General features: G+C 42.9%; 1 protein-coding gene across 7 annotated transcripts in view; it reads left to right on the top strand.

The window, feature by feature from the left end:
• APBB2 (amyloid beta precursor protein binding family B member 2) overlaps positions 1 to 12,761 on the top strand; it is a 96,384-nt gene that overhangs the window by 55,152 nt on the left and 28,471 nt on the right. For 3 of the 7 annotated variants that reach the window (XM_032224193.1, XM_032224191.1, XM_032224194.1), the window contains 4 exons: positions 1,221 to 1,429; positions 5,127 to 5,189; positions 5,599 to 5,684; positions 6,968 to 7,028. In XM_032224193.1, coding sequence (XP_032080084.1) covers positions 1,221 to 1,429; positions 5,127 to 5,189; positions 5,599 to 5,684; positions 6,968 to 7,028 — 419 coding nt within the window. The remainder of the gene's footprint in view (positions 1 to 1,220; positions 1,430 to 5,126; positions 5,190 to 5,598; positions 5,685 to 6,967; positions 7,029 to 12,761) is intronic. The other 4 variants (XM_032224198.1, XM_032224197.1, XM_032224192.1 and 1 more) reach the window with 3 other exon arrangements.

Raw genomic sequence — 12,761 nt, 5'->3', positions numbered from 1 at the left:
GCCGACAGAAGCGCGCTGTAACCTAATCCTAAACCTAACCCTAACCCTAACCCTAAACCTAACCCTAGACCTAACCCTAAACCTAACTCTAAACCTTACCTTAACTTAAATCGAGCTTCTGTCGGCACGCTGTTGTCGGCGTGCTGTTGTCGGCGCGCTGTTGTCGGCACGCTTTTGACATCGCGGTTTTAGTGCGCGGTTTTGTCGGCGCGCTTATGACGTTCGCGCTTTTGTCGGGTCACGTTCAGACAGTGCTGGCTCTTCGGCTTTGAAACAGAGATGAGCGCCCCCCCCCCCTGAGTCAGGAACGACTAGCACATATGTGCGAGGGGAACCTTTACTTTTATATTATGTATTACCGTATTATGTAAAAGTAAAAAGTTGGGGTTTGATGTTATTATCTTATTCTATTGCACTAAAGGGAGTCGGGAAGTCCACACTTTCTTTCTTATTTCCTTCTTTTGTACACTTTTCCCTTCCCTTTTCCCTCCCCTATCCTTCCTACTATTTTCTTTTGTAGTTTTATACCTTAGGGTATTACCACATTTTTCGGAGTATAAGACGCAACAAGGTTTTGAAGAGGCAAATTAAAAAAAAAATGTTTTTGCACTTTGCAAACCTCCCCAAAATGGCCCCTTTTTCACGAAGACAGGCCCGTTTTTTTGTCCAAAAAAGGGCATGCATAGCATTTAGGAGGCTTGTAGTGCTCTTGGGTGGTGCCCCCCCCCTCAAAACGAGCAAAAAATGGCCCATTTTTTGCAAAACAGGCCTTTTTTTGTTTCAAAAAAAGGGCATGGATAGCCTTAAGGAGGCTTATAGAGTGCTTCTGGGGGCTGGGGGGGGGGCAAAATTGTGCAAAAAAACAGCCCATTTGTTGCTCATTTCTGCCTTCCCCAGACCCCAGGAGCTCTCTGAAAGCCTCCTAAAAGCTATGCACAATCGTTTTTGCAAGGGGGGCGGTGTTTCAGGAGGCAAAAAAATGCTGTATTCAGTGTATAAGACGCACCCAGATTTTCAGCCTCTTTTTGAGGGGAAAAGGTGCGTCTTATGCTCCGAAAAATACGGTAATAAATAAACAAATAAGAAACTTTTTTAAAAAAGAATCTGCTTAGACAACGGTCATTTTTTAAGTATTAGACCCTAGATTATTTTTGTTCTCCTTTCCATTTTGTTGTAAGCTTTGAAGTTAAAGAGACTTTTTGGTGGATTCTTATTCCCAGCAGATATTTGGAGCGATCATTCCTTTCAGTCCGATCCTGACCTTCCGCCGGGTTGGAAGAAGATCAGCGATATAGCGGGGGTCTACTACTGGCACATACCCACAGGGACCACTCAATGGGAACGCCCCATCTCGGGGCCCACGGATCTCCAATGCTCGAGGAATGGGTCGCTGAGCTCACTCACCTCGTCGCCTACTCCAGAAACCGAGGTAAGCGTTGAACGCCTCCTGTGATCAAAGAGGGAGGAGACACCTTATTCGAAAGGAATATGTCATTAAATCAATAAAATTTTATTTTGGACAAATTAAAGCAAAGCAATCAGGGGCAATGGCCTAGAGGTTGGAACTCAATCACGAGGCTGTGAGTTTGATCCTAGGCAGAGGCAGATATTTCTCTCTCTGGACGTGATGAGAATATATCTGCTGAACAAAACTCCACATTGGCGACAGGATGGCATCCGGCCAGTAAACACTTATCTTTATTCAGTTGCCCCGACTCCACCCCGATGCAAGGGATTATGGGGTTGTTAAATGATGATGATTGGCAGTCATTATACACAGGAGATGTGGTACTGATTACCGAGTGGTGCGGTGGCCTAGAGGCAGAGCTCTCGCATCACAAACTCATCAAACAATGAGTTCGATCCCAGATAGAGGCAAATATTTCTCTCACTGGGCACAGTGAGAATATATCTGCTGAACAAAACTCTGCATTGGTGACAGGGAAAGGCATCCGGCCAGTAAGCACTCCGCTAGCTCCATTCAGTTGCCCAGACTCCACCCCGCAAGGCATTATGGGGTTGCTAAATGATGATGATGAATGGATGAAATGTATAGCTTTGTTAATCAGGGTTTATTCACAGCCTCTCTCGGTCTGACTGGATTGCAGGCACTTTCCTGGTATATATTTCATTTATTTTTATCCGGCTTTTATTCCTTTTGCAAATAACTCAAGGCAGCGGACATACCCAACACAACTTCCTCCTCTTATTCCTCCCCCTCACAATAATAAACATCTAATGATAGCTTTTAATCATTTAAAATCATTTAAAAATTTTTTTAAATACAGGCAGTCTTCCAATTTACGACTGCAATTGAGCCGAACATTTCTGTTGTTAAGCAAGACATTTGTTAAGTGAGTTCTGCCCTATCTTACCACCTTTCTTGGCACAGTTGTTAAGTGAATCACTGCGGTTGTTAAGTTAGGAACACGGTTGTTCAGGGAATCTGGCTTCCCCCATTGGTTTGGCTTATCAGGTGGACGCAAAAGGGGATCACGGTGATCACTGGGGCACTGCAACCGTCATAACTACGAGTCCGTTGCCCAATGGTGAAATCTATTTTTTTTTTTGCCACCGGTTCTGTGGGCGTGGCTTGCTGGGGGGGTGTCATGTGACCGGGTGGGCATGGGAAACTTTTTTTCACTGCTTAAAGCATTTTTTTTCTCCCTATTTGCCCAAACTGGCTGGAAAAAAATGCTTTAAAAAGCGGGGATGTCTGATGTCTGTCCGTCAATAACTTGGATAGACAAGTTAATTTAAGTTATCCTCCGTGGGAGTAGTTTTTCTTTGCTCTGAAGGAATTAAGCAGGAGGCGCAACCCGGGTGAATGCATGAGGGCAGGTGGGAAAGATTTAGAAAACAATATTTAAAACTGTTAACAGTTACCCTTACCCGGGTATTTCTTTATCCCAACCCCGAAGTAGACATTCACAAATGTCCGGACCAAACGTAATTTCTAATGTTGGATTTTCCCACTTGCCAGAGGGAGTCCTCTTGTGGAGTACTGTGACGCCGTTACCATGGCAACTCCACTGTGCTGTACAATAGAAGCCATTTTAAGGCACAACAGGCTGTATCTTAACAGAAAGCACATCCCGAGGGGTGGTTAGAGGTGTCTTACCCTCACAGTATTTTTCTCCAGAGAGTAAGTCATCTGTGTACCAAGTTGGGTTGAAATTGCTCCAGGCATTCCAGAGTTATGCTGGTACACACACACACTCACTCACTCACTGGAGACAGCCGTTAACCTAGTCTCCAAGACTTTCCTCCCGAGGCAGTCTTGCCAAAAACAGATAGTCCTTGACTTACAACTGCTTGAAATTGAGTGACTTATGGACGTTTTTCTCACTTAATGGCCATGGTAGCATCCCCATGGTCCACGTGATCAAAATCCAGACGTTTGGCAACTGACTCATATTTATGACGGTCGCAGTGCCCCAAGGTCATGTGATCCCCTTTTGCGACATTTTGATAAGCCAACTCCATGGGGAAGCCAGGTTCACTTAACAACTGGGTTACTAACTTAACAACTGCAGAGATTCACTTAACAGCTGTAGCAAATGGTCGTAAAATCGGGCAAAATCCTCTTCCTCCTCCCCCTCCTGTAGCACTAATGATATTACCTAGTTGGGCAATGCAATGTCTGCAAGAAAAGAACGAAGCTGAGAGAACATCAAGAACCCCACAATCCGTTTCCTTCCCCTCCCCACAAACCCCATTCCCTTCTACTACTGATGATGTTACCTAGCTGGATAATAAGACATTTGCAAGAAAACCACCAACCTCAGAGAGCACCAAAGACCTCTCTTTTTTCTCCTGTCCACAAACCCCTACTCCTTTCTGGCACTGATGATGTTACCTAGTTGGGTCACGAAACGCCCGCCAGAAAACCGCCAAGCTCGGAGAGCACTAAAGACCCTGCACTTCCTCTAGTCTTTCCCACCCTACACTGGAGATGTGTATTTATTTTATTCCCCCTATTCATGGTGAAGAAGGCTGAATTGGTGAATAAGAAACCACGATGAATCCTAAAGGACTGGTTTTAAAAAGGCCACGGTAGCTTAAAAAAAGGTGGGGGGAAATCAGTTATGTTCTATGCACGGGAAATGATTGAGAGGAAAGGAAAACTACTCTGTATAAAGGCATCTTGCTGTGTGTCTGCTGATTTCCAAGGGGTGTGCAAAACAATGTTTGTCAACCTTTGAGAAATTCTTTTTCCCTACTTCCAAATGTCATTGTATCAGAACTGGCTCAGAGACCACTAAGCTAGGCAACCGGCTTCAGTTAACATCTCTTCAAAAATGTGTTTCCTAGATATTTGATTGGGGCTTACCAATTTTGCGGCCTAGGAGTAGCCACGGGGAGTGGGGAGGACATTGCGTTCTGCGTCGGTTGCCTGGCATTTGCACGACTGGGAAACAAAACCGAACAAATCTTGAAAACGCCAGAACCTTAACATGAAAAGCAATTGCAATTGATTGCAATTTTCTTAAAACGAATAGGAACCAGATCACTTTTAAGCAGGAGTGGGATTCAGCCGGTTTGCATCGGTTCACCGAACCGGTTGTTGCAAGGACTGGCTGGCCACACCCACTCCGCCCCTCCCAGGAGTCTCTATGCGGCCCGTTCATCATGCCAGGTAAGTTCCGGGGTTGCACGGAGGCTCTGAGAGGGCGAAAAACAGGCCTCCTGGAAGTCCAGAAACAGGCCCGTTTCCGGCCTCTTGAAGGGCTTCCGGAGCCCGTGGGAAGCCGTTTTCGCCCTCCTGGATGCTCGAGGAAAGCATCCGGAGTCTGGGAAGGATGAAAATGGCCCCCTGCAGGGGGCCGGGTAGGCCACACCCACCCAGCAACCGGGCAGAGAACTGGTTGCTAACATTTTCCCACGCTTTGAGCCAGCTCTGCTTTGCCGTTAAAATTATATTTCCGTCAAATTCAAGGTGTTATGTTCCCTAACCCAGCCTTTAAATATCGGTGCTAACAATGGTGTTTTTCTGTGTTTTCTCCCTTTTCCTCCCTTCCCGTTTCCACGTCCTTCTTGTTTATTATGTTTTTTAAAAAAAACAAAAAAAAACCACACAATATGCTTCTTCCCGTGTGAATATATACATATGCGCATATGTCTAGAAACAAGCCTGGAGTGATTTTGCGGTGCTGAATGGGGGAAAGATTAATAGTGACATTTGGAAGGCAAGTATGCAGTCAGATTTTAGACAAGCTTTTGGCACTCATTTCAGCTTTTATTTTATTTTCATTTTCATTTAAAAAAAAATGCAATCTGCCTTTTGCATGGCTGTAGCTGTACGGCTGTTGTCTGCCCACAAATATCACTCACGATAACAAAATCAGCCAAGTGAATGTGAGCTTTGCCCAAGCCAGGTTGCCCGCTTCCTCAAAAACACAGGCTCCCTGGACCTGATCTTTTCACACAGCCCAAATGTTCTCATTTGTCATACCCCCCCCCCACTTTTAACAATTGTGCTGTGAACATGCATGCCTGCTTGTGAGTCCGCCGAGCATCGTTGTTGTTTTCTCTTTAGAAAGGGAGAGGTGTTCTCTTTTAAGTGGGCTTAACACATCGTTTCCCGTCATTCTGCAGGACCTTCACGCCGCCACCGTGAATCCAGACCCCAGTTTAAAAGAATTTGAAGGGGCTACTTTGCGATACGCTTCCCTGAAGCTCAGGTGAGAAAGAGGGAGCGAGGCTTCCCAAGAGCCTCCTTGTCTCAACAAAAAAACCCTTTGATTAATTTCCCGTGAATTCTGCTCATTCACATCCAGCAAAGTCTTTCGAGGGAGGATTTACAGTCACAGACCTTATCTGGCTTGGAGAGCTACCAGGCCGATATCAACAGAACTTGGCAAGGAGTCTCGGAGAGTCACGAACCAATTAAGCGAACGAATGGTCTCCTGCAAACTCCACTCCCCTTTCGCTCCTCCCTTTATTTCCTCTGGGAGGGACCATTCACCGTCCACCTGTGGCCTTACTCCCAAGTTGACCCCTGTTCTTTAGCTCTTCCCTTCGTCTGGCAACTCTGCGCATGCGCACACTGGGAACAGGCTCCAGCTGTTCTTCTGCCTCACTGATGTCTGACTCCGAAGACAGCTGATAACTGGCATATGGCTCCTCTGCCTCCGACACAGAGCCCTTCCCCAGACTCCAGGACTGGCCCATGTTCCTCTCCAACCTCCTCATTCTCTGAATTGACCGCCGGGTCTGCTGACGGTCCACAACAGAATGGTGGTTAAGGTGTTGAGATTGTCGGGTGCAACAAGCCACGCGTTTTAATTCCAGTTAAGAAGATTTAAGTCAGGGGTTTCAAACTTGATTTCATGGAGGGCCACATCAGGATTGTGTTTGACTTTGGGGGACCAGGGTGGGCATGGCCAGCTCGACGTCTCTCATGTTGGGAGTGCCTGTGGCAGCCCGAACACTCTGCCAGCGACTGACTGCTGTATCGGCCCTTAATTTCTTTATTGTTGCCCTATAATACAAGGGTCGGCAACCTTAAAGACTTAAAAGAGCCACAAAGGTCCTAACCGGAAGCTCCCCATTCAATTCTTGGGCCGACTGGAAGTCTGCTTCTCCCACCATAGAGTCTCATCCTAGAGCGGCATCCTTTTCCCTCTACCTGTCCTATCTGAAAGCCCTATCAATTGTGGAGCCAAACAGTGACAGGGAGCTGCAGCAGAGAAATGAAAGAGCCACATGCGGCTCCGGAGCCACAGATTGATCTACTCCAATGATAGATAGACAGACAGGTTGATCTTTATACATAATGTGTTACCTCCCCATTCGTGCTTCATATTCCCAAAATGTAGAAGTATCTTGACAAGCTTTATTGTAGATGAAACAATATCTGCCGTGGGTTGCTGGCCCCCTGGTGTAATAGCTTGGACTTTCTTTGATTTGTCGGTGTATATTCGAACCTTGGTCTAACGGAAAATTATCCTCTGCTATTCAACAGAAACGTTCCGCAGTGTGACGAAGACGATTCCTGTAGCATCAACAGCGATCCAGAGGCCAAGGTCAGTCAATGCAAGTGGTCCTCGACGTACGACCACAGTTGAACCCTGCATTTCGGTCACTAAGCGAGACCAGTGGTTCCGTGAATTTTGCCCTGTTTATATGACCTTTCTTTTACCCGGTTGTTAAGTGAATCGCCGCGGTTGTTAAGTTAGTAGTATCAGTGAATCTGCCGTCCCCGTTGACTTTGCACTCCAAAGGGACACTGCAACCGTCATAAGTATGAAGCAGTTGCCAAGCACTTGAATTTTGAGCTTGTAACCATGGGGGGGGGGGGAGGGAATACTGCAATGCCCATAACTCTGAAATCCGGTCATCTGTCATTTTGTTCCAGGCCATTGTAAGTTTCGAATGGTCACTGAACGAACTGTTGTATGTTGAGGACTGCCTATGTACTCTGACATAGGGTGCAACAGTTAAGCTTCAGTGTTATTTTACCCCAGTGTAAATATTTTAGCGATCAGCCTGGTAAACGCACCCCATTTTGATAAATAGAAGAGTTATTCGAATAATCAGAACTGCAGAATAAACAATGGCTACCAACCTGCCTTCCATGGAGGGCCTGGACACTGCAGGAGTCAAAAAGAGGGCTGTGAAAATATCTACAGACCCCTCACATCCTGGACACAAATTGTTTCAACTCCTACCCTCAAAACGACGCTATAGGGCACTGCACACCAAGACAACTAGACACAAGGACAGTTTTTTCCCTGAATGCCATCACTCTGCTTAACAAATAATCCCCCTGTCAAATAATTTACTAATTCTGTATTATTATTATTCTCCTCGTCCTCCCTAGTACCTACAGTCTCTCCTTTTCTACTTATGGCTATAACTTTGTTGCTTGTATCTTTATGATTCATACTGTTTTATTTTGTCTCCTAATATGATTTATGCTGATTGCTTATCTAATATCCCATGACTATCACTAAGTGGTGTTGTATCTTATGATTCTTGATGAATGTATTTATGGTGACTGTGATCATGATTTATCACTTATCGCTTTTATGTACACTGAGAGCTGATGCACCAAAGACACATTCCTTGTGTGTCCAATCATACTTGGCCAATATAGAATTCTTTTCTGTTCTATTCTATTTTCATTCCATTCTCTATTTTACATTCTATATTTATTCTCTTCTCATTCCATTCTCTCTATTCTATTCTATTCTATTCTATTCTATTTTCATTCCATTCTCTTTTACATTCTATATTTATTCTCTTCTCATTCCATTCTCTATATTCTATTCTATTCTATTCTATTATTTCATTCCATTCTCTATTTTACATTATTTATTCTCTTCTCATTCCATTCTCTATATTCTATATTTATTCTCTTATTCTCATTCCATTCTCTCCTATTCTATTCTATACTATACTATTCTATTCTATTCTATTTTCATTCCATTCTCTATTTTACATTCTATATTTATTCTCTTCTCATTCCATTCTCTCCTATTCTATTCTATTCTATTTTCATTCCATTCTCTTTTACATTCTATATTTATTCTCTTCTCATTCCATTCTCTCCTATTCTATTCTATTCTATTTTCATTCCATTCTCTTTTACATTCTATATTTATTCTCTTCTCATTCCATTCTCTATATTCTATATTCTCTTCTCTTCTATTTTCATTCCATTCTCTCTATTCTATTCTATTCTATTCTATTATTTCATTCCATTCTCTATTTTACATTCTATATTTATTCTCTTCTCATTCCATTCTCTATATTCTATATCTATTCTATTCTATTCTATTCTATTCTATTCTATTCTATTATTTCATTCCATTCTCTATTTTACATTCTTTATTTATTCTCTTCTCATTCCATTCTCTATATTCTATATTTATTCTCTTCTATTCTCATTCCATTCCACTCCACTCCACTCCATAGCAGATCTACAATTTCTTGCAAGTTGTCAACCTAACAAAGCATTGTGTGGCAAGCATTGTGTACAAGGATCGGGCCCATTTCCCCTTTCAGTAGTGCTGCTGTGAACAGTTGCCTACCTCTGGAGACTAAAACATATGAAGAACAGCTGCAGGATTTGGGATTGGCTAGTCTAAGGAAAAGAAGAATTAGGGGAGACATGATAGCAGTATTCTAGTATTTGAGGGGCTGCCACAAAGAAGAGGGAGTCAAATTATTCTCCAAAGTACCAGAGGACAGGACAAGAAACAAGAGTTGGAAACTCATCAATGAGAGAAGCAACTTGGAATTAAGGAGAAATTTCCTAACAGTGAGGACAATTAACCAGTGGAACAGCTTGCCACCAGAAATTGTGGGTGCTTCATCACTGGACGCTTTTAAGAAGAGACTAGACAGTCACTTGTCTGAAATGGTATAAGGTCTCGTGCTTGAACAAGGGGTTGGACTAGAAGACCTCCAAGGTCCCTTCCAGCTCTATTCTGATGCAATGGATAGAAATTAATCAAGGCGAGAAGCAACTTGGTATTAAGGAGATAACAGGGAGGTGGAAGAGAAGTTGCCTTCAGAAGTTGGGGGTGCTCCATCACTGGAGGTTTTTAAGAAGAGACTGGACAGTCGCTTATCTGAAAAGGTACAGGTTCTCCTCCTTGAGCAGGGGGCTGGACTAGAAGACCTCCAAGGCCCCTACCAACTCTGTAATTCTCTTATTCGGTATTTTTTATAGATTTACTATATTTATGCCACTCATGTGTCTGTCACTTTCTATATCGAGCAAGGATGAATAAGAGCTTCATATATTTGTGTGGGATCCAAAACTAATTTTAGTGGGATGTCTTTCGGCTGTTTCCCTTTGCGTGAACAGAGTATATTGAAAGACCTTTTAATGAAATTCTGCTTGCTTTTTCTCCTCTTTTTTTAAAAAAGTCTACTCTAATTAGAGGGACCAAAGATGATAATATTGCAAAATAATTTTCCTGGGCTTTCTGTTGTAGAGAAAATGACAGGGAAGTGGGATTCTCCCACAATCTGGCAAAGAAACAAACATTTAAAAGGAAGCAAGGAAAGAAGGCAGAAGTAGAAAGATGTGAAGAATTTAGGAAGTAGAAAGAAGCGCGCGTGGAAAGCGTGCGATCGCCAAACCGGTTGTTAAACTGGTAGGATCCCATCACTGCATTTACAGCTACATCATATCTGAAAAGCTCGTCGATTGCTCTCAAACGAAGATGGTTTTGGAGTTGCTCATTGGCTGCAATTCAGGGAGAGAGTCACAAGATGGCAGCAGCATTAAAGAAAATGCTAACAATTAACATTTCTGTGCCTTTAGAAACATTAATCTTGCATTAATCGTGCCCCAGAAACGGAATGCTCTTAACCACTGATTAATATTCAATATCATTGTACCGATACATTTAGCACATTTATTTATTGATTCAACATTGTCTGTCTGTCTGTCTGTCTGTCTGTCTGTCTATCTATCTATCTATCTATCTATCTATCTATCTATCTATCTATCTGATAGATAGATATCTGGCTATGTCTGTCTGTCTGTCTGTCTGTCTCTATCTATCTATCTATCTATCTATCTATCTATCTATCATCTGTCTGGCTATCTATCTATCTATCTATCTATCTATCTATCTATCTATCTATCTATCTATCTTTCTGGCTTTCTAGCTTATCCATCCATCCATCCATCTATTTATCTATCTAAAAGCCAAGTACCACTCACTAATCACAAAATCTCCAGAACCGTAAAGCCTACAAACCTGAAATTTGGCACGCATGTTCCTCTTGGCTTCTAGGTGCTCGCTAAGAAAGGATTTTTTGATCATTAATATTTCTTATACAGTAATTAACACGTTCTGATGCTAAGGAGTTCTACTCCCCCTCTCGACCTGAAAAGAACTCTGTTCCAACTGCCAGTTGCCTTATATTAATACACTCTGATGTTACCCCTTTGCTAAACTGGGTGTGGGCATGCGGGCTGGGAGTTTCGACATTCTACTCCCCCTCCCCACCTGAAAAGAACTCTGTTTCAACTGCCAGTTGCCTTATATCAGCACGCTCTGATGCTAAGAAGTTAGACATTCTACTCCCCCTCCCCACCTGAAAAGACTCTGTTCCAACTGCCAGTTGCCTTATATCAGCACACTCTGATGCTAAGGAGTTGCACATTCTACATTAATTTTCAAGCTTTAAGTGTCCATTTATCAACCCTGTTCACATATTTCCGTAGCATGTATATATATAGGCCTTCTGACACGCCTTCCAGATTTAAGCTACGCCAGTACATCTGTAACATTGGCAGCTTCGAAGCGTAAATTCCCCAATTAAAGCAGAGAAACAAACAGTTGTTACTAATAATACAATCCTGTATCTTTTTCTTCCTTCGGTTACATTTGCAAAGTAAGCCATATGTCCCTGGTAGTAAATTTAGCTCTTCAAGGTATAGAGGACTTTTATTTAATACTTTTTTTTAAAAAAATTCAAATATTTATCAGGTTTAAATCTGGCATATGGACCATGTTTTTCATTTTATTTAACGCTTTTTTAGAGGTCTCCCTTCCATCACGGAACCATTTCCAGGTGCCTGTAAATCAAAAGTAAAAGTAATATTAAAACCATTAAAAAAAACCTACAAAACTGAACATATTAGGAAAAATCAACACCTGGCGACATTCTCCTCCCAATTTTTTCTCCAGTCACTTTGCAAGGTTCAATCAAGGCAGAACATTTCCCAGAAGTATTCCAAGAAAACTGTAATAATAAGTAATATTAAACGTGGGTTTTTCTAGCTCCTGGTTCAACATCAAAGAGCCGAGGTGGCCCAGTGGTTAGAGTGCAGTACTGTAGCCACTTCAGCTGACTGTTATCTGCAGTTCGGCGGTTCAAATCTCACCGGCTCAAGGTTGACTCAGCCTTCCATCCTTCCGAGGTGGGTAAAATGAGGACCCGGATTGTTGTTGGGGGCAATATGCTGACTCTGTAAACCGCTTAGAGAGGGCTGAAAGCCCTATGAAGCGGTATATAAGTCTAACTGCTATTGCTCTTGCTATCAAAGCTTCCTAGATCCATACAAATGTTCCTAATTATTTGCCACCAGCTGTCAGATATTGCAAAATAACATGTTTTGGAGGCCTCGCCAAGTTGTTTTCTTCAAAAAGAATCTCCATATGTTCATTAGTTGTTTTCTGTTCAATTGATAGAAGAGAATCTCTGAATTGTGGGGGAGTTTGTTGGTTTTCTGGATGATGTTTCATGACCCAACTAGCGAACATCATCAGTGATCCTTCCTTCCATCCGTCCATCCGTCCGTCCGTGTCCTTATGTAATAAAATGTCTGGTATGAAAACAGCCAAGTTCAAAGAGAACCAAGGAACCCACAGCCCTCCTCCTCCTCTCTGCAAACCCTACTCCCTTCTATCCCTGATGATGTTACCTAGTTGGGTAGTGAAATGTCTTTAAGGAAACTACGCTGCGAGGACACCAAGGTCCCCACAGTTCTCCTCCCCCACTCCATAAACCCTCCTCCCTTCTGTCCCTGATGATGTGACCTAGTTGGATCACTAAATATCTGGAAGGAAACATGTTCAGAGAGCACCAAGGACCCCACAGTCCTGCTCCACTCCATAAATCCTACTCCTTTCTGTCCCCGATGACGTTGAGTAACGAAATGTCTGCGAGGAAACAACCAAGCTCAGAGAGCATCAAGATCTCCTCATTTCTATTCTATCCTTTGAACGTATAAACTGCAGTGTTGTGATTAGAAATTAAGAGGGCTGTTACTATCGTGTGTGGTTGGT

Source organism: Thamnophis elegans, chromosome 9, assembly GCF_009769535.1.
Source record: "Thamnophis elegans isolate rThaEle1 chromosome 9, rThaEle1.pri, whole genome shotgun sequence".
NCBI classification, from domain to species: Eukaryota; Metazoa; Chordata; class Lepidosauria; order Squamata; family Colubridae; genus Thamnophis; species Thamnophis elegans.
This window is presented reverse-complemented; position numbering and strand designations above follow the sequence as displayed.